This window comes from Astyanax mexicanus, chromosome 10, assembly GCF_023375975.1.
Source record: "Astyanax mexicanus isolate ESR-SI-001 chromosome 10, AstMex3_surface, whole genome shotgun sequence".
Classification (NCBI taxonomy): domain Eukaryota; kingdom Metazoa; phylum Chordata; class Actinopteri; order Characiformes; family Acestrorhamphidae; genus Astyanax; species Astyanax mexicanus.
The window spans coordinates 35,602,191-35,621,198 of NC_064417.1; the positions used below are offsets into that span (position 1 = coordinate 35,602,191).

Genomic DNA, 19,008 nt, shown 5'->3' on the forward strand with positions numbered 1-19,008 from the left:
ATTCGCAGTATCATTGATACATTTACTGTGTAAAATGTCATTAGCTAGGCTATCTTTTTCATGATAAACCTCTCGTGTGGTAATAGCCTAAAAACTTTGTGAATTAAGACCAGTTATACTGGTATATTGGTTCAGGAAGTGTGGGCTTATAACAAAAGAAAGTGAGATGTAGTACACATAAATGTTGCAAACAGATGTAGCTATTAAAATACGTGGTGTGTTATGCCCTGAAAAACGCCATTAGATTTTCTGTACAGCCACTGTTGAGAAGAGCGTGGCGCTGTGAGTAAAGGCTTCTTCCTGAAGGGGGCGCCCAGACCGAGGTTATTGAGGTTATTGAGGTTGCGTTGTGTTTGAGCTGTCTGGGCAGGAGAACATGGGAGAATGCAGATTGGATTTGTGAATGTTGCATCCTGTTCTGGTGTGCGGATCTGCTGTAGAGCACAGACATTGTTTCTATCATATTAATGAATCCTCGGAGCTGAAAGCAGGGGCACTATGGAGTACGGACACTAGCATCGCCTGATACAACAAGAGGAATAAAGATCCGCTCTGCAACGAATACTGACACTCTGATACAGTTCCTCGCACGCTTTTTAGTTTAATTAATTCTAATTGTCGTCTGCGCTGATTGTAAACGCTGAAAGATAAACCAGGAGCTTTAAACCTGAAGTAAGAGAAGCAGGAAAGGCAACAACAAAAGAAATCCCGCGCTCTCGCGAGAGCGGCCGCGAGCGCGGAAGGAGCGCGTGCTGACATTCGAACTTTGTCTCTCAGGCGGCGGTTGGTGTTGAAGCGGAGCAGCGGCGGCCAGCGAAACCTCTTAAATATAGGTTAATGTCTGAAAAACATCACTAACCATCGGGAAGAAGGACAGTTTTTACATTAATCTCATGACCTGAAGCCCTGGATGACCGTAGACGGTGGATTGAGCTAGGCCAAGGGGGTTAAGATGGTTTCCGCGGTGCTTTTAACATTGACCACAAGCGGAGGAGATTCAAGATGAAGACGGTGAGTTAAGCTAGCGTTAAGTGGCTTCGAAAATGAACTAGGTTAGCTGGCTGTAGCCTGAAGCAGCTGGATGGCAAGATTTGCCAGAATTTTATTAGTGGAATATGACTGCAGTAGATGCAGTTGGAACAAAATCGTGGGGAGGAATTTTATAGACGGGAACTGAATTTAACACAATTGTAGCTATCGTTAGAGCTAACCTACCTTGGTAACGTTAGCTAGTAGAGTAAGCTAAGTAGCTACGTAGCTTGTGTTTTCGTTTGCCTGTTTTTATAGCTAGCTATGCTAGCCGGCCCCGGTCAACCTAAGCAGACGCTAGCTGACTAAGCTGTGGAGCTTAGCTTCCTTTTATCGACGTACACTAATATTAGCGACCAAGTGTTAGCATACAATCTTGCTAATGTCGCTTGTTAGTTGTCTAGGTAGCAGTAGCTATCCTACCTGGTGAACTGAGACGGGAAGGCCGTAACCTAGGCTGGCTAAGCTAGCGTTAGCTAACGAGTGCTGGTCATTCATTGAAAGCGGGTAAATTGTTAACGTTAGCTAACAAGATAACTTAACCTACATAACGTTAACTAGCTAACGCTAGGTAGATAATTATGTTAGCTAGTTAGCTATCTAATGACATTTTTATGTATATTGACGAGACCTTAAGAATGGCTGAAGTCTGGAATTTAAAAATGCGTCCGCCTAATATCTACAGTAGCAGAGATATACGGGTGAAGGATTTTACATTGTTGCTGTTGGATTGTAGCTTAGACGGGAATATGTGTAACTACGTTAGCTAGCGAAACATGTTAAATAACGTTACTGTGTATTCCTGGATGTATGTCAGTCTGTAATAGAATTGGTTAGGCCCATGGCTAAACTTTCTTGTAAAGTAATGTAATCCCGCCTGTATATACAAGCTACATACACATCACTAAAAAGTATTGGCCACATATTAAATAACTAGTCTGATAGGTTAGCTGACTATGTCCATTGACAGGGCCGGCCAAGGCAGAACGTTGCATTTCAGTCAACCAGTTTGTCAGCCTCACTGCTAGCCCCTTAGTTATTTCTTTTTTTAAATTGACTGGATTTAAACTAACATGTCAGCTGCTGACTACTAAGCCAACAAAGCTGCTGTATTTCGACAGTGACCAGCTGATTCACGTGTCTAATCTGACAGATGGGGAAGCAAATGTGTTTGTTGACCTTTGCCATGTTTAGCATGTTTATGGTGACGAATTACGTTGTAAATGTACGGATCTGATCAAGGACCTGTAGTTTCCAAGCTTCCAAGAAGAAACTTTACTTTGTTTAACACCACATAGTTTAGCAAATCAGTGTGTTGTTGCCAGTCTAATATACACACAGATGTGTCTGCACTTTTTTTGTTTAATGTAGGCCTTCAGTTAATTTCTTCTTTTTATTTTCTTTTTACAGTGAGACAGAAGCTTGCGTCAAACTTGGCAACCTTCAACAAGGATTGGATGTGCAGATGAAGTTTTGGAGCAGGCTGTTGGCTGGCTGTCTTGGGTCACTACTTATGTTGAGCGAATGCTGCCAACTGTTCCAGAGACAATGGCTGATCTAAGATTGAAAGACCTTGTGCTTCATCAGTTTGTACCAGTCAGTGAAGGGATTTTTTTCTGCTTTATACACAGCACCATTCCAGTGCGTTCCTCAAACCCTTTAGTTTGTAAGAGCATTGCCTTTCTCTGAATGACTGTTTTTGGAGGGCAGAAAAATCTGAATTGTTTTGCCTTTGGGGAAGAAGAGGTATTAAAGTGGCCTTTCAGTCTGTTCCATTATTTTGGGTTGGTTTATGGATGCAATATAGTTTTTGATTATCTGCTCACTCTGTGTGGGTGAAGATATGTCTGAAAGCTTCAGAGACAAAATGGTTAAGTTCCTGTCACCCCCTTCGAAGAACACCAACAGCTCCAGCTCGGACTCGCTGTTAGGTGAAAGGATTGGTCCTGAAGTCCGTCGCCGCCATCACACAATGGAGAGAGACCAGCTAAAAGGCGAGCACCGCTTTGTTCGTCGCAGTGTTATTTGTGACTCCAATGCCACAGCACTGGAACTTCCCAGCATAGTCTTCCTACTAGGCTCACCACCAGATTGCTCCGCTGCACCCACTGAGCATGGTGATGAAGGGACCAACAGCACTGCCTCAGTTGAACTGGTTTTGACTGATGGACCAGTTGTAGTGAAGGGGCAGATTGCTGGTGATGAAGAGATAGTTGCGGAGCAGAGGCCTGTGGTGTCGGCGGGTTGTGATGGGGGAACGAAGCAAGTGCCTTCGCTTGAACAGCAGAGCAAGGTGTTGGAACTGGAGTCAAGGAATAGTGTAGGAGCAAAATCTGAAAAGGAGGAAGATGATGAAGATAAGGAAAAGGCTCGAGCGGAGGCAGAACAACGTGAAGCAGAGAAAAAGGAACAAGAGGACATAGAAGAGGTCGAGACGAAGGCTGTTGGAACATCACCTGATGGTCGATTTTTAAAATTTGATATTGAAATTGGACGTGGCTCATTCAAGACCGTATATAAAGGATTGGATACAGAGACTACTGTGGAAGTGGCATGGTGTGAACTTCAGGTAAGTTCTTCTTTCTTTTTGTCCTGACCATAAAACAATAAAGGTAATATAATATTGCGATAACGTAAGATTGAGTGCTTACTTCATTTTTACTTTTACTTCTGTAGCATTCTGTTTAAAGTGCAAAGTAACAAAATGTAAAAAAAAAAAAATGATTCAGTAGAAATCCATGCTTTGTTGTATCTACTGAAACAAATGGTCCTAAACCAAAGTTACATTTCTGTAGATTGGAGGAGAATTATTTAAACAATAGATAAATCACTAACGTGTAATACGTTTCAGACTCTTAGTCTTTGTGCAGTCATAGTCATGGTAGTGTATTATTCTAAGTTTTGTATCATTGAATTGGTATGGGGGGAATTTATTAACTGCAGCTGTTGGGAGTCCCTGGAGCCAGACCTCTGTTCATAGTGTTGGAAGTGGTTTGCTGCTCAGTGTACTCCATGACACTGGTGGGCCACATGGACAGAAATGAAATCTATCTGCCAGAGAGACACTGGTCTGTGACCCACTTCCCTCAAGTGTCTATTTGTGTTTATTGACATCCTGTTTCCTGTTTCGGAGGGGTTAAGAGAGGAAATCAACCAGTTGTGAGATTTGCTCTGTGAATGTAGCTGCAGTCTGCTCATGCACTTCTGAAAAAGTGGGTCAGATTTCCTGCCAAAGAATGCGTAATCTTCTATGTGAGGAGCAGCTCTGTGGCCTGCTGAGGCTTGCCTCTGCACTCACCACCCCCACCCTCTCTGCTGCTGCTGCTGCTGCTGAGAGATGGCAGGGCATGGGGTGTGATCACGTGAGCTGCAGCTCTACTGCAAACAGCCCTCAGGTCGAGCCAGCTCTGGAATCATTCTGAAACAAAAGCCGCAGTATCTCTTTCACTCTCGCTCTTTTGCTCTCTTTCTCTGGTTTTCTTTCTTCAGTGTCTCCCTCTGAAATTTCACACAGGCTCTTGTTTCCTTCACTCTCACCATTTCTACACTTTTCACTCTCTTTTTCTCTTTTTTTTTGTCACTTCATCTGTTGTTGAATATGTAACTTATCATTTGAATACACAGTTATTTGTTAATGGTTTTGCCCACATTAGCAGTTCTGAAGAAAATACAGATTTGTTCTAGGTATCATCACTTCTGCAAAACACTCCCCTCCCACGATAGTCTTAAATCTCACATGATACATTTGTTAAAATATGTCAGTCGCATCACAGCAGAAATTCTAGATAGGTTTCACTTCTGTCACATTTTACAGAAGTGACTTTTGTGCTTCAAACTACTGAAAACAAATGTTAAAGCACTCTCAAGTGCAAGTAATATTGAGAATTTTCATGTTATTTCTCCATAGTTCTGCTGTAGAGGACAGATAATCAAAATTACTTTTCGTTTCTTTTAATTGCCTAAAAGTTGAAAATGGTTTGGCCATTTAGTGCATGTAAATGCGTAAAAAGCTCAACTTAAGAGTGGGCAATATTGATTAATTACATCTTGTGATGTAAGTGAAAGGTTTAAAAAAAAAAAACTTGTCCTGTCACGATAATTACATAATCAACATTACCATTATGTGATTATCATGATATTGTGTATTGTTTATTTTTGTTAATATATGATGAACTTAAATAACTTTAAATAAGTGATTTGTTATGCTATTCTATCATCATTTTGTCAGTGGCATTTAATGGTCTTAAAATGACAATAGTATTGTTAATTGCAATAATATCTGGGGCAATATATCATCCACAAAAAATGTATATCACATCAGGCCTTAAAAATACCTACTTTTCAAATACTCTCTCATACTTAGTTCGGTGATTTTTATTACTAATAGTTTGGATTCTAGTCAATCTGGAGTAATTACATTTTTAAAAATGAAACACGCACTTGGTCACTTCTCTAAGCACTGACTTTTAGCATATTATGAAATGTATCACAATACCTTACCCAGCAGAGTTGTATTTGTTCTAGATATAACCCAGAATACAATCCAATACAAAATATGGGTAATGTCTGAATAAGCCTATATATGAGTAGAAAAGGTGATCACAGTGTGCTATACCTTGCCTTCTGCATGTGCAACACAGGCACCTCCCCTTAAACCACACAGAATGTTTCCTGTAGTAAGAACTTGTCTAAACAGATAATACCTGATCCATACCTGATTCTCTAAACATTCTTTCTTGAGTTTATATGTGAAAATAAGCTTTAGTTGGAATTCTTCTACAATATGTTCCTCAAAGTCAGTCTAGAATTGACATTTAGAAACTTGTAAGTTAGTGGCTAGGAATTTTTAAAACTGTGCGGTAGTAGTGGAGAACAAAAGTAGGTCAGTATGTTAGGGTGACCATCGCTCCACCTTCATCCCCCTCCCAGCACCATCCCATTTGCATTCTGATGGGGTCCTGGTGGGTTTAAGCTTTTGAAGTAATTGTGAAGATAGTGTTAAATGTTCCACTTGTGAAAAAAGAGCGATGGGTGTGTATGCATATCAGCATTTGGGGTGGTGCTTTTGGATGGCCTCCAAGTCATGGCTCCATATTTTTCATTCCAGGAATTGTGGGTAACCGCGTGAATGTAGGTCAAGCTGATACAGCTTAGAGTTACCGGGTGTTCCACATTGTTTCAGATGCATTTTTCTGCCATTCAGATCTGTATGATCAGTGGTACTTTAAATCGTATATATAAATTAAAAGAAAAATAAGTAAATGGTTGTTTTTCACTTTAAGCTGAAGTGTTTTTAAACCATTTGATTCAATGTGAAAATTGAAATTCACCTTTACACTTGTCCGTTCGTACACTTTCACTTTCTTCCTGTTGTAATGATTAGAGTAGCCTTATTTTTTCCAGTTTAATGAGTCATGATAAAGTTAATCAAAATTTCTAAAGTTCTGCATATGAATTTACAGATTGCTTATTGCATTTATATTTCATTCATGCTTCCAGCAAGTTAATAAATAGTTATGATCGCCTAAACTGTTAATTTAGTCTATTTAAAATATTAAACTATATGTAGCATTATTATTAATATTTTCTTAAATGGCAATTGCTTGTCTCTTTCAGGACCGTAAATTATCCAAATCTGAGAGACAACGCTTTAAAGAGGAGGCTGGAATGCTGAAGGGTCTCCAGCACCCCAACATTGTGCGCTTCTATGATTCCTGGGAATCTCCCTCCAAGGGGAAGAAATACATTGTGCTTGTGACAGAGCTTATGACCTCTGGGACCCTGAAGACGTAAGTGCAAGTCTTTAGTGTGTTCCTTTACCCTCTGTAGAAAACAAATATTTGTCTTTTGATGAATACTATTTTTTTTTTTAACCCTGAGAAAGGTTTTCATATATTGATTGATTGTTTTATGTACTGATTGTTGTACCCCACAGGTATTTAAAGCGGTTTAAAGAGATGAAGATTAAAGTCTTGCGTAGTTGGTGTCGACAGATTCTGAAAGGGCTGCACTTCCTTCATACCAGATCTCCTCCAATCATTCACCGTGACCTCAAGTGTGACAACATCTTCATTACTGGCCCTACTGGATCTGTCAAGATTGGAGACCTGGGCCTCGCCACCCTCAAAAGGGCTTCTTTTGCCAAGAGTGTCATAGGTATGGTCCTATAAACCACCACATGACATACTTGTACAGTGTTTGAGTCGCCTGACTAGGTGGATTTCCTCAGCAGGGGAAAGAAAATCCCTTTTGTTCTCAAGTTTCTTTCTCTTTGTCTGCTTTTTTCTTTTTGAAAGTGTGGTTTTTAACAGTGTGGTACGAAGGCAGACCACAGCATTTCCCTGAGCCCCCAAACCACAGCAAACCAGGGCCCCTGTTTCTCATGCGCTTTCTCTTTCTACTTGGGACTCTCCTTCCTTCCATAGGTCAAAAACCAGTTGCCCTCATATTGTCCTCTGTGTATTAAGAGGCGCTTATTTCAGGTGCTCCCAGAGAGTAAGTAGTTGCTTAACTCTCCTTTTGTCCGAGATGTGCGTAGTTGTATTGTGGCTTGTCTGCAGGCAAACCAGATCTGCTCATGGCAAAAGGATAGCAAGAAAGCTAGAGGTGAGCCCTGGGCTTTCAGGTACCGTTCTGAATTATCTTCATCCTGTGGTTTGGAGAATTTGTGGTCTGTTTCTTCAATGAAACGTATGATGTTGATGCTAATAACTTTGTCATTTTTTTTTCTCTTAAGGAAAGGTCCTTTGTGTTATTTTTTCAGTGTCTTAAGATCACAGTTTAATCTTTCTTCTCATCTTCCTCTTAGCTGTAGTTGTAGGATGCTTTTATTTAATTTATTTATTTATTTTGGGAATCTTTAGACTCTAACCTCAGATCTCCCCTTATTCTACTTTTAAGGATTATTTAGTGTACTGCGGTACAGACAGTAAGTATGCAGGAAATGGGCCTGGTAAGTCAACAGTACAATGTGACACCTTACAATCCAAATCCATTTCAAATATGTTAAGTTTTTCTGTGTGAGGTCTTTGTTCAGTGGGCAGATTGTCTTACTACTTATGCTGGTGTGCAGAATCTAATCAGTAACTAGCTATGGAATCTGCTCTGCCTAGCGTTTCACTTTAGGTCTTCTTTTTTGCAGGTGTATCAGAAAGGTAGGTGCTTTTAGGGGTTGTTCAGCAGGTGCTAACAAAAGCTGAGATGTTGACAGAAGTTATTTCCATAGCTGGGAGTTTAGTTTTCCCTGAATTATCAGTTTTGGGCAACTGACTGACCATTAACTCGCCTCAAACATTTCCCTGTAATCTTCTGTTTGGCTAACACCTCACTCTTCCTGCTTGTTTAAACAATTTGATTGCCTAACACCTTTATTTATTACTCAGTTTCACACAGTGTAGACTGAGTTTGAGATTTTTGGTCAGTCTAGGCCTTGTAGTAGGTTCTGTGCGCCAGTCTTTATTTTGTCAGCCCTGCACTAAAGGCCTTACACTGAGAAACTTGGGCTTCTTATCACAGCAGGCTGACTGACAATGGCTTTCCCCCTCCTCTTTTTTGCTTTCTATCCCTTTTTGCTCTCCCCTCTCTCTACCTCTCTGTCTTCTCACAGGTTGCTGGATCAGACATCTTGAACACCATCACCTTCCTCTCTCCACTTCACAGGAGAGGGTGTAGTAGGGCAATGAGAGAGAGAGAGAGTTCTGAACCGTTGTTTTGATTTAAGGTACCCCTGAGTTCATGGCGCCTGAGATGTATGAAGAGAAGTATGACGAGTCAGTGGATGTCTATGCCTTTGGGATGTGTATGCTGGAGATGGCTACTTCTGAGTACCCGTACTCCGAGTGCCAGAATGCGGCACAGATCTATCGCAGAGTGACCAGCGTAAGTTCCAACCTTGGGGGAGAGGGCCATGTGTGCTCTTCCTCCTCCCTTCTTCGCTCCGTTCTTTAAATCTTCCCCTTTTTGGCTTTGTGTGAGGCATTTTTACTTTTTTTTTCTCCTCACAGAGTGGTAAGTTGTGTGTTTTAATACAGTTTGAAGTCAAGTCTTGCTTTTTTGACTTGACTTTGAACTGGATTGGTATTTGTAAATAAATAGGCTTGAAAAGGTTTATAGTAATGTAGTAAAGTAGTAACGTACAAAAATATGGCTACTCACAAATTGCTGATGTTTTATGAAACAATGTACCTTTTTAAAATAGGTGTTTTATCCTCTCTAGACTCTATATCATTGGTTGTTTACTGTGTTTGACTCTTGTAGGGGGTAAAGCCTGGCAGTTTTGATAAGGTCGCAATTCCTGAAGTCAAGGAAATCATCGAAGGATGCATTCGTCAGAACAAAGATGAGAGGTTTGATGATAGAGAAAATGATTTAAAGTCCCATCCTCTTGTAATTGGAGTATTAAATTAAGTAATGTTCATTCTTTTGTCAATTGGTTCACCCTGACCTGTTTTCTCCTGCACTTTTTTTTCTCTCTTTCCCCCAGATACTCTATCAAGGACCTGTTAAACCATGCCTTTTTTCAAGAAGAGACTGGTGTCCGTGTTGAGCTGGCCGAAGAGGATGATGGGGAGGTGGTTGCCATCAAACTGTGGTTGCGCATTGAGGATGTTAAAAAACTTAAAGGCAAATACAAGGATAACGAAGCGATTGAGTTTTCCTTTGATCTCCACAAAGATGTCCCAGAAGATGTGGCACAAGAGATGGTAGTGGGAATCAATGCATTCGATTTTTCCCATTGTATTTTCAACCTCTTTCTCTTTCCCTTTTTTCTCTTTGTCTCACACTCTTCCTCACTTCCTCACCAGGTTGACTCAGGCTATGTGTGTGAGGGTGACCATAAGACAATAGCAAAGGCCATAAAGGACCGCGTGGCTTTGATCTGCAGGAAGAGGGAACAACGGCAGCTGGTGCGGGAAGAGCAGAAGAGGAAGCAGGAAGAGGAAAAGAGAAGTCAGGTTCAGGATGAAACCCATTCTCAGTCCTCTGCAGCAAAGCCTTCTGTGCCCGCTTTAGCGCCAGTTCCCATGGAGACAGAGGAGCCAGAGGGGGAGCTGCACCAGCTGCAGCAACCTGGGGCCCTGGCATCAAGTAAGCAGAAATAGTTCAATGTTCAGATAATTCTTACATTCTCTCAATTGTCAGTGAAATGGCTAATTTCACATCTGTTAAACTCTTCTGCAGCCACTAGTGGTATTGAAGCCCCGTCCACCATTACTGTTGCTGAGTCCCATCCTGGTCAGCCAGTTCTACCTTCATATGTTACTATGCAGGCTGACCAGCAGCCTCAGTCATCTGCAACTGCACAAAACACTCATCTCCAACTTTCCCAGCATCATGGTGGGATCCATACACAGAACCTGGTGAGTCATCTTCTGGCCATTGTTTTGACACAATTGTAAATAATAGATTGTAATTAGAACAGGAGTTGTTTATTTCCTGTTTTTCATTGTCTACTCACTAGCCTCAAGCTCCCCATGCTCAAGGCAACAGTTCTTTGGCCTCAGTCCCCATTTCACATCCTGGAAATACTGTTCCACTGCAGGTAATCATCAGATGATCTCAAGCAATATATTCTTTTATTCTACTGACTGAGTGGCAGAAAGTTAAATCCTCTAATGTTTATGTACACGTGTCTCTTCTTTGTGGCTGGCCAGCAGACCATTCTGCCAGCTCCTGTTCAACCTGGTATGTCCCTGCAGCACCATACAGTACCACTAGATGGGATTGCTGCTCAGCAGAACTCCATTCAACCTTTACCACCACAAAGCTCACTTCAGGTACACTGTCTCATCTTACACTTTTCATCAGGGGTGGGCAGCAGGGGCCAGAATCCAGCATGGTTTGCCTGCTTTATCAGACAGGTGAATTAAATCAGAAACAGCATAAAACTGTGCAGGAATGCGGTCTTCAATCCTAGAGTTGAAAACCACTGTTGCTGTTTATTTTGCAATTATTTAGATATTTCTTTGTCACTCACCTTATAGGTAGTTATTTGCATGTCTCCAACTACTCCTACTACCCTGGGTTGTTCTCATTTCACTTGGTCACTGAGAGTGTTCCTGGGGATGTTCCCAAACCGATCATGTGATCGGAAATCAGGGCAGGTCACATAATTTTCAGAGGATCCGGCAAAAAAAAGATCCAAATCACGGATTTATATAGTTAAAAAAAAATTAATAATAATGTACCGTTGCGTTGTTACTCCACAAGGTCACTATAGACTCTGCCCATGCTGCACTCGTAACAATATATGAATATACAGTAAAAAAAAAAATCTAGTCTAAATCTCGTCTTCCAGACCTATCCACACTACACTATTATTCCTTCCCCAAAAACAGAACTAGCAGCATTTAAAAAATGAATCAGGATCTTATTTGTGATTAATCACAGAATTGTTGTTGTGTGACATTTTGTATTTTGTTTATTTTAGAAAAGGTGCATATTTAAATGGAAATCATTTATATGGCTATTTAGTTCTTGATTATTTTGTTTTTGTTCTAATTGGCTGTTTTGATATTGTTTTAATAATAATGAAAAATAAATGAAAAAAGTAAAGGGGCAAACTTTTTTTTTAACTGCCAAAGTATTAGATCAGGACTCTGTAACAGCAGATACTAAAATTCAAGTGACTCGTGGTCTGGTCATCCATCCCTAGTTGTACCCTTTCTAGACAGCTTTTTTTTATTTTATTTTTCTAATGTAGTCCTTACTCAACTTGCATGCAGGTCAATCATCGTCTAGAATGTAATTACCATACAGGCACCAACAATTTACTCATCTTTTCAGTTTAACATTAAAATGTTATATCTTACATTTTGCATGATTTACATTCAGTCGTGGATCCACATTGTGACTGAGTAGATGCAGTTTTTTATTCTAAACAGCAGCAGCACACCTGATTTCACTTGTTTAATTAGTTGGTCAGTATTCAAAAAACTGATGTTAAACTGACTTTTTGGTTTTGCATCATCATTAAGGCAATCCAAGTTTCTCAATATAGCAAATGCCTCTGAATTAAAGTTGCATTTATTTCTCATTCTCATTTTCAACAACCTAATAAACATAAACTTCGTTAAATTCATTGTTCTCTTGTTTGCATCCTTTCCCCCTGTCTTGCATGCTGGCTGTCAGATTTGGGCAAGCCAACTCAGCCCTCCTGTTTTTTCTCCACCTCCAAATGCTGAACAACTATATTTCTTATATCAGGCCTTTCAGGTACACATAGTGGATAGTGCCGTACTGGAGTATGTGCCTGTGTGTGTGTGTGTGAAACCCCTTTATTGCTCCATTCTTGTGCTTCTAGACTCAAGACTGAATCTTAAGTATTTGAAGCAGTATAATTTGTAAATGTTGTTCACCTTTGGTAAAATATTTAGGTTTGGTACAGTTGATTTCTAGATGTTTAATTTTTTTAACATTTGTGTTAAAATTGAGCTGTTAAAATACTTTTTTTTTTGGGCAAAACATTGATCTTTGTAAACACTAACTGCACTATAGAAAAAAAAAGTTTTTCCAATACTGCATGATTACAGCATTTTTTTCAAAAAAAAAAAAAAAAAATATTCTAGTGTGTGCATCCAAAATTTGTCATTCACAAATACCTTTTTTCTTATTAGTTAGAACTGATGTACATATTTACACAATTATTTACTCTTACCTCTTCAGGCTAAAGTAGGTTGTGCATAACTACATATTCATTTTTTCAGGCTCATCCCAGTGTGTCTCAGCCTCTTCCTCCAGAGCAGACTCAAGTACAGCCAGTCATGATTCCACCATCTGCAGAGAGGTATTTGCATTAAGAAAATTAATAATACAAAATACTGTAGTACATAATGAAACGTCTTATGACTGTGTGGCACGATATTTTACACTGCTTTTTGGTGCCCACTTTCTTTCTGTCATTATTTACAAATAAGTATTTATGAGATACATACTGTTGACTTGAATGAAGTCTTATATTGATTCTCTGGTGCTTTTCCTTCTCAGTGGTCAGTCTGATGCAGCCTCAGGGCTGAGTGATGGGAATGAGGGCAGGCACGAAGCTCGCTCTATGAAGCGCCACCAGCGTCGCTCTGTACGCAGCCGCTCACGCCATGACAAAATGGCCAAGGCTAAGCTCATTGTTCTCAATGTAAGTGGTGCTATTTATCTATGTTTGAACCTGTTCTGTGATTGACTGACTGATTGATTGATTGACTTCAGTGACTTGTGAATATATACATGTATATTAAATCTTAGTGTGGTTTGAATTTTTCAGATTTCCAATATTGGTGACAGAGTTGCTGAATGTCAGTTGGAAACCCACAACAGGAAAATGGTGACATTTAAGTTTGATCTGGATGGTGACAACCCTGAAGAAATCGCACAAATTATGGTAGATTCTTCCCCATTATGTGCTCTAGTGCAAGAAACTATGGACCAATTCTGTATCCAAGCTTAAGGGTAATTTTGAATAATCCCATTGTGCCTCAGGTCCAGAGTGACTTCATCCTGGAGAGTGAGCGGGAGTCCTTTATCGAGCAAGTTCGGGAGGTTATAGATACAGCAGATGTGAAAGGGGAAGCTATAAAGGACAGCTTTTCACTGGTATATTTTTATATTTCTGCAGTAATTGTTAGGGTGACGATATAGATTTGTGTTATTAATGGTTATCATTACTTTTAGGTAACGAGTGACTCAAATCAGCAGGTGCCAGAGATATTAACTTCTAATATTCCTGGTAAGTATGATTTTTAAATATGGAGACTAAGACTTATTAGATTTCTATTATATGGGACCAGTGTTGATGCTCTTCTTTTTGCTTTGTAAACAGGTGTGCCACCAAATGTGGCATCACAAGTGGTGCACTCAGCAGGACGACGTTTCATTGTCAGCCCTGTGCCAGAAGCAAGACTACGGGAATTCTTTGGCCCTCCCTCTGCTAGCACATCCTTTGGAGATGATCAGCCAGGTTGGTTATTCTCCTACTGTTGACACAAGAGCCTTGCTTACGTGTTATGTGTTGGTGGCATGCATTTAGTTTTGTGTTTGATGGGTATGGTTTTTATCATTTGCAGTGTCTGATGCTGCCCCAGCTGGTAATACACAAGAGCAGAGCACACTGCTTCCAAATTCAAACCAGATCTCTTCATTTCCTCCTCAAGCTGGAGGTCCTGCGACTCAACCTGTTTATCATAATGCAGGGATTGCTGTACAGAATATTACGGTCAGTGTTCCTGTAGTAACTCAAGGTTCCTCATCACCACCTACTGGTCCTCAACTACCAAGAACAGGCAGGATGTCGCCTTCCCCAGAACAGCCTGTTACTCAGCGTCGCCCCTCGTTACCCACCCCACCTTACCAACTGCCTGAGACCAACAGCATTGTTACACCTTCTACTGGTGACCAGCTGCCTGGTCTTGCTACTTCCGTCCCACAAGTTCCACCTGTCCACTCGTCCACTACCGCACCTCTGCCTGCAGCTTCTACCAGCCACTGCGGAGAGAGCGAGGGAGAAACACAAGGAAAGTCACCAGGTATTGAAGACATTCATGCTTTGGACAAGAAGCTCCGCTCTCTCTTCCAGGACCAGGGTTCTTCCTCCAGTTCTTCAGGACCGCTTGATACTTCTGCTGAAGTGGCCCCCACCTCCTCACCTCCCAACACAATCAGCTCTCCTCCTTCTGGCCTGACTTCCAGTGCAAGCCACATACCATCACCAAGTCTGTCCCTGAGCTCAAGTGGACACTATGCCTCTGGCACCTTTGCCTCTCAAGGCCAAGCAGGAACATCTCCTGTATATGTGCAGACTCCTCAGCCTGATACTGGCATTCAAAGGCTACAGGTTAGTATTTAAGCATTATTTTTGACTTTTTCAATATTTTGTTTTGAATCTCTCCATGAAAATATGATGTCTTTCTTTTCCTTTTTCAGTCTCAGACATCAGTCACTGTACTCCCAGATGGACAAATTGCTGCAGAGAACACACAACCTGTGGTATCCCCAGATGGTTTTAAACTTGGCCGATTTCAGGTATTCTCAAAAAAAAATTCACCTTTATTGTGTAAATACTTAAACTGTGACCTAATTAAATACTCCAGAAATGACAAAAAAAAACACTACACTGTTTGTCCAGGTTTCTGTGGCCAGCGATCATGTTATTGATGGTGCTCCTTCTTGCCAAGCCGGGTCCTCATCTTCTTCCACCCCAACTTCATCACCCCCCTCCTCATCAGTCTCAAGTCCTGAAAACACTCTTCACAAGTCCCAAACTTTACCAAAAGCAAGCTTTGATCACAGCATTCCAGACTTTCTCCCAGTCACTGCTGCTTCTACAACAGTTGGTCGCTTTCAGGTGACCCCTAGTTCTGATGTCACAGTGGGATGTTTCTCAGTTACTCCGTCTGGCACAGAGGATACTGCTGAAACTATGAAGGAGGAACCTTTCACCAGTCAGGATGTTCGAATGTCACCAGCCAGCCAGTCCAATTCCCAGTGCTACATAAGCAGTGACAATGACTCCGAGCCAGAGGACGAAGCTTTCAAAATTGAGATCAAGCAGCTCAGGGACAGGTGAGACTTTTCCATTACAGATGTGATCCCAAAGTTGTTTCTTGATTGTTTTCTTTTTAATGTAAATGTAGTAAAAGAATCCTGTGTCTTAGATTACTAGGGTTGTTTATTTTTTTCATTCAGTGCCTGTGTTCCTTTTTGCAGACATATGACTGAGATCCAGACCTTGCATTCTAAGCAGAAGAAAGAACTTGAGGAGCTGTATGCACGAATGGGCAAACCACGACCTTCTGTGGTGGCACCTTCCGCAGTAGCTGTAGCAGGCGGTCGGCGGAGGCCCACTAAAGGCAAGGGTAGCAAGTCGAGCCGCAGTGGCAGCAATCACGGCAGTCCCCAGCAACAAGGTAGTTGGTTATCTTACAAAAAGGTTTTTCATATACATAATCTAGTATATCACTATTTTTGGATAATTTTTTGTTTGTTTGTAGGGGGCAAATATTCCACACAAGTCAGGCAGTCTTCAATCAGTCAGTCAGCAACAGGAAAGAGTCCAGTTCCCCAAAGTATGACTGTTCAGGATACTCAGTCAGAAGGTTACATTTTTACAAATTTTCTTTTGCCACTCATTACATCGCTTTTCTGTAAACTAGATTAAATTACTTAGATTCTTTTGTTTTAGACTTTATTCATCAATCCATACTCACTCCTGCTCCACCTGCACACACAAAACATGTCATACTTGTGTTCTTAATGCTGAGTAAGAATGACTTCTTTGTAAATACTTCTCTTGTTTTTTTTAGGAAACGCAAATAAAGCAGAAAACGGTTCAAGTTCAGCCACTAATCTTCCCCGAAAAGGCACATTCACAGATGACCTCCACCAGCTGGTGGACGACTTTGCTCGGGATGCCATGAGCCAGGCTCAGGTCAAAAAAAGTGCAAAGCAAAATGCACACGGCCATGATGTAAGTTGCATAAATGTTTTTTTTTTTTATTAAAAAGGTAAAAGTCAGAACCATTTAGCTTGCTGTTATGACTTTGGTGGTATTAGGGATCTTTTTTTCAAGGTCTGCATTGTTATTTATATATGTCTCTGCATTAAGATTTCAATGTGTGAAATAACTTTTTTGATTTGAATGATTTGCTGAACCAGGGTTTTTTCCTCTCCCCTTTTCTTTAGACAATGCCTCGAAAGTTCTCTGCACCACAGCTTTGCTCTATGGGCAGTCATGTGTCCACTTCCTCTAACCCTGGTACTGGACGGAAAGGTTCCCTGTGTCTGACATCACAGCAGTACACTTATCCTAATGCCCCTTACGCCACACCACAGTGGACAGGGCCAGCAGCAGGACACGCTCAGGTGGGCTTGTTACAGCCCACAGCCACAAATGCCCTCCAACAGGGCTTCCACATAACGACTGGGCCTCACAAACCTGGAAGTAACGGTAGTGGAACTAACATGCAGACCACTCAGGCAAGTTGAGACAGAAGGGTGCATTACCACTGGCAGTAAATTAACACCGCACATGTACTGTAACACTTGGATTGAACTGTTCTCAATAAGCGTAAACCTATTTCTGTACATAACTACACTTGTGTGTCTAGGAAACCAGCTCTGCAGATGTTATAGGGAAAGTAGAACAGGGAATGAACAGACTTTTTCATTTGAGAATATGGTGTTTCTCATGTAGTCTGCAGTCTGCCTTTAAATTTAAGGGGTAATGTAAGTAGATGCGTTGTGACTTGGTTGGCTGACACCTGAGCAAGTCAAAGGAAGACTTTGGGTCTTACAGGTTGATGTGTACAAAGCAGCATGCACACGTCTGGCAGACAAAACTCTTAAGTTCTTATTGCTTTATCTAAAGTTCTAGCCTTAAATATTAAGCTTTGGTCTCTTTAGATGCAGAGATATGTATGTCATTCTTTGTAGGATAAGAACATTCAGTGGTTTTGTATCCAAAATGTTTACACCTGTTATTTTACCTAACTTTTTGTTTTCATCTACTCTGGATTATTTTTTATTACCAAAAAAAAACAAACAAAACAAAATAGTTAAGGTTAACATGTACATTTGGATTAGTAATGCTGCCTGTTCATATCTACTGTACAAGAGGCAATAAGCAAGTGATGGATAAGGTATGTGGGAAACGTGGCAAAGAAAGAAAGAAAAAGCCTTTGTTGGTGGTAAAGTGGGGTTAGTATTTAAATAATTACCTTACTACACATTCATCAAAACTAGTAAACCCCAACCCCCAATTATGAGATTTTTTTTATGTTCACAATTATTTAATCGAAATGTTCTTAGGCAGCATTTAAATTTATAAAAAGTGTGCAATATATGAAGGTTTGATACAGCACTTGACAAACTTTACACCCACTCCCTATAGAAATATATAGACTGTGACCTTTTTTTGTATTTGTGACGTTATTTTGAATAACATTGTGTAGGTGTGTATTCTCTCTGTTCCCACAGATACTGTAATTTAATGAAAGTAAAAATAAAACAGCATGGACTATGGTGTCCTGGATGGCTACAGGGTGTTGCATCCTGTATATGGGGTGCCTTTTTAAATTACGAGACATTTTCTGTTTGCGCCACTTTTGAAGAAATGTTCCATCCATTTTGTTTTAAAGGATCTTATGGTCAGTAAATCTTAGTACTGTCCTTCTGAAATTGGCAATCTTCTCCCTTCCCAAAGGTCACTGTAAATAGAAAAAGTGGATCTAAGAGGTGGGTAAAATTAACAAAGCTTCCTAAATGATTACAGTATTGCACATTTGTCCAAGTTGTCTTTGTACTCCAGAAATACCACTCTTAACATTTTATTCCTGAGCCGCAAAGAGTGCCATTCCCTCACAGAAGTGACTTTCTCTCACCTCTGAAATGATCAGCTTGACTTCTCTAGAGAAGGAAATATGTTACTGCAATGCAGAGTATGCACCGATTTAAAAGGTTTAACAGGCACGGGAGGCTAATGTTACTTTTGATACTTGAGTGCATGAATTTTTCTAAATCTGATTTTCATCAACCACATTCTCTAACGCAGTCCACACGTACACAGTTCATATACCACTAGTGTCACAAATCACACCCTGCTGTATTCAATGTTTCTCAACGTTGCATGTTTTTATAAAAATAATCTCATATGTTTAGTAAATTAGCATTAAATGAAAAACAGGCAATTAATACAGGTGACGTAGTGATTTTCAGATATTGACTGTATTTATTGTTGTGTTAATCCTGTTTTTAAGGAGAAAAAAAATTGTATATACAAAAGATTAATTAAACATTTTGGAAATTATGATATTTGTTCTCTTTTCTTTTTATTAGAACCCATATATTGCAGCAAACACAAACTACTGAACAGGGCCTAAATAGAGCTGAACCCTTTCTTCTGCCTGCTGGTCCAGGGGATCAAACAGTTTATCTATTTTCTAACCTTTATGAAACTCAGTAGTGAGTCGTATTTGACTGGCATTATATAAATAA

General features: G+C 40.4%; 1 protein-coding gene across 5 annotated transcripts; it reads left to right on the top strand.

Annotated features, from left to right (window-relative positions):
• Positions 1–345: 345 nt before the first annotated feature.
• wnk1a (WNK lysine deficient protein kinase 1a) lies at positions 346–18,820 on the top strand. 5 transcript variants are annotated; one of them, XM_049483828.1, is made up of 25 exons: positions 347–1,011; positions 2,440–3,598; positions 6,646–6,818; positions 6,965–7,185; positions 8,750–8,907; positions 9,286–9,374; positions 9,512–9,731; positions 9,834–10,116; positions 10,210–10,388; positions 10,490–10,570; positions 10,683–10,805; positions 12,160–12,243; positions 12,735–12,814; positions 13,015–13,159; positions 13,286–13,402; positions 13,501–13,614; positions 13,693–13,747; positions 13,841–13,978; positions 14,085–14,851; positions 14,941–15,039; positions 15,143–15,579; positions 15,724–15,923; positions 16,008–16,112; positions 16,320–16,483; positions 16,699–18,820. In XM_049483828.1, the coding sequence occupies exons 2-25, from the start codon at positions 2,873–2,875 to the stop codon at positions 16,999–17,001; spliced, it is 5,061 nt and encodes a 1,686-aa protein (XP_049339785.1). In that variant the 5' UTR covers positions 347–1,011; positions 2,440–2,872; the 3' UTR covers positions 17,002–18,820. The 5 variants fall into 5 exon arrangements, with proteins under 5 accessions (XP_049339787.1, XP_049339785.1, XP_049339786.1 ...); XM_049483829.1 differs by having other exon boundaries at positions 10,686–10,805; XM_049483830.1 differs by lacking the exon at positions 16,008–16,112 and having other exon boundaries at positions 346–1,011.
• Positions 18,821–19,008: the final 188 nt, after the last annotated feature.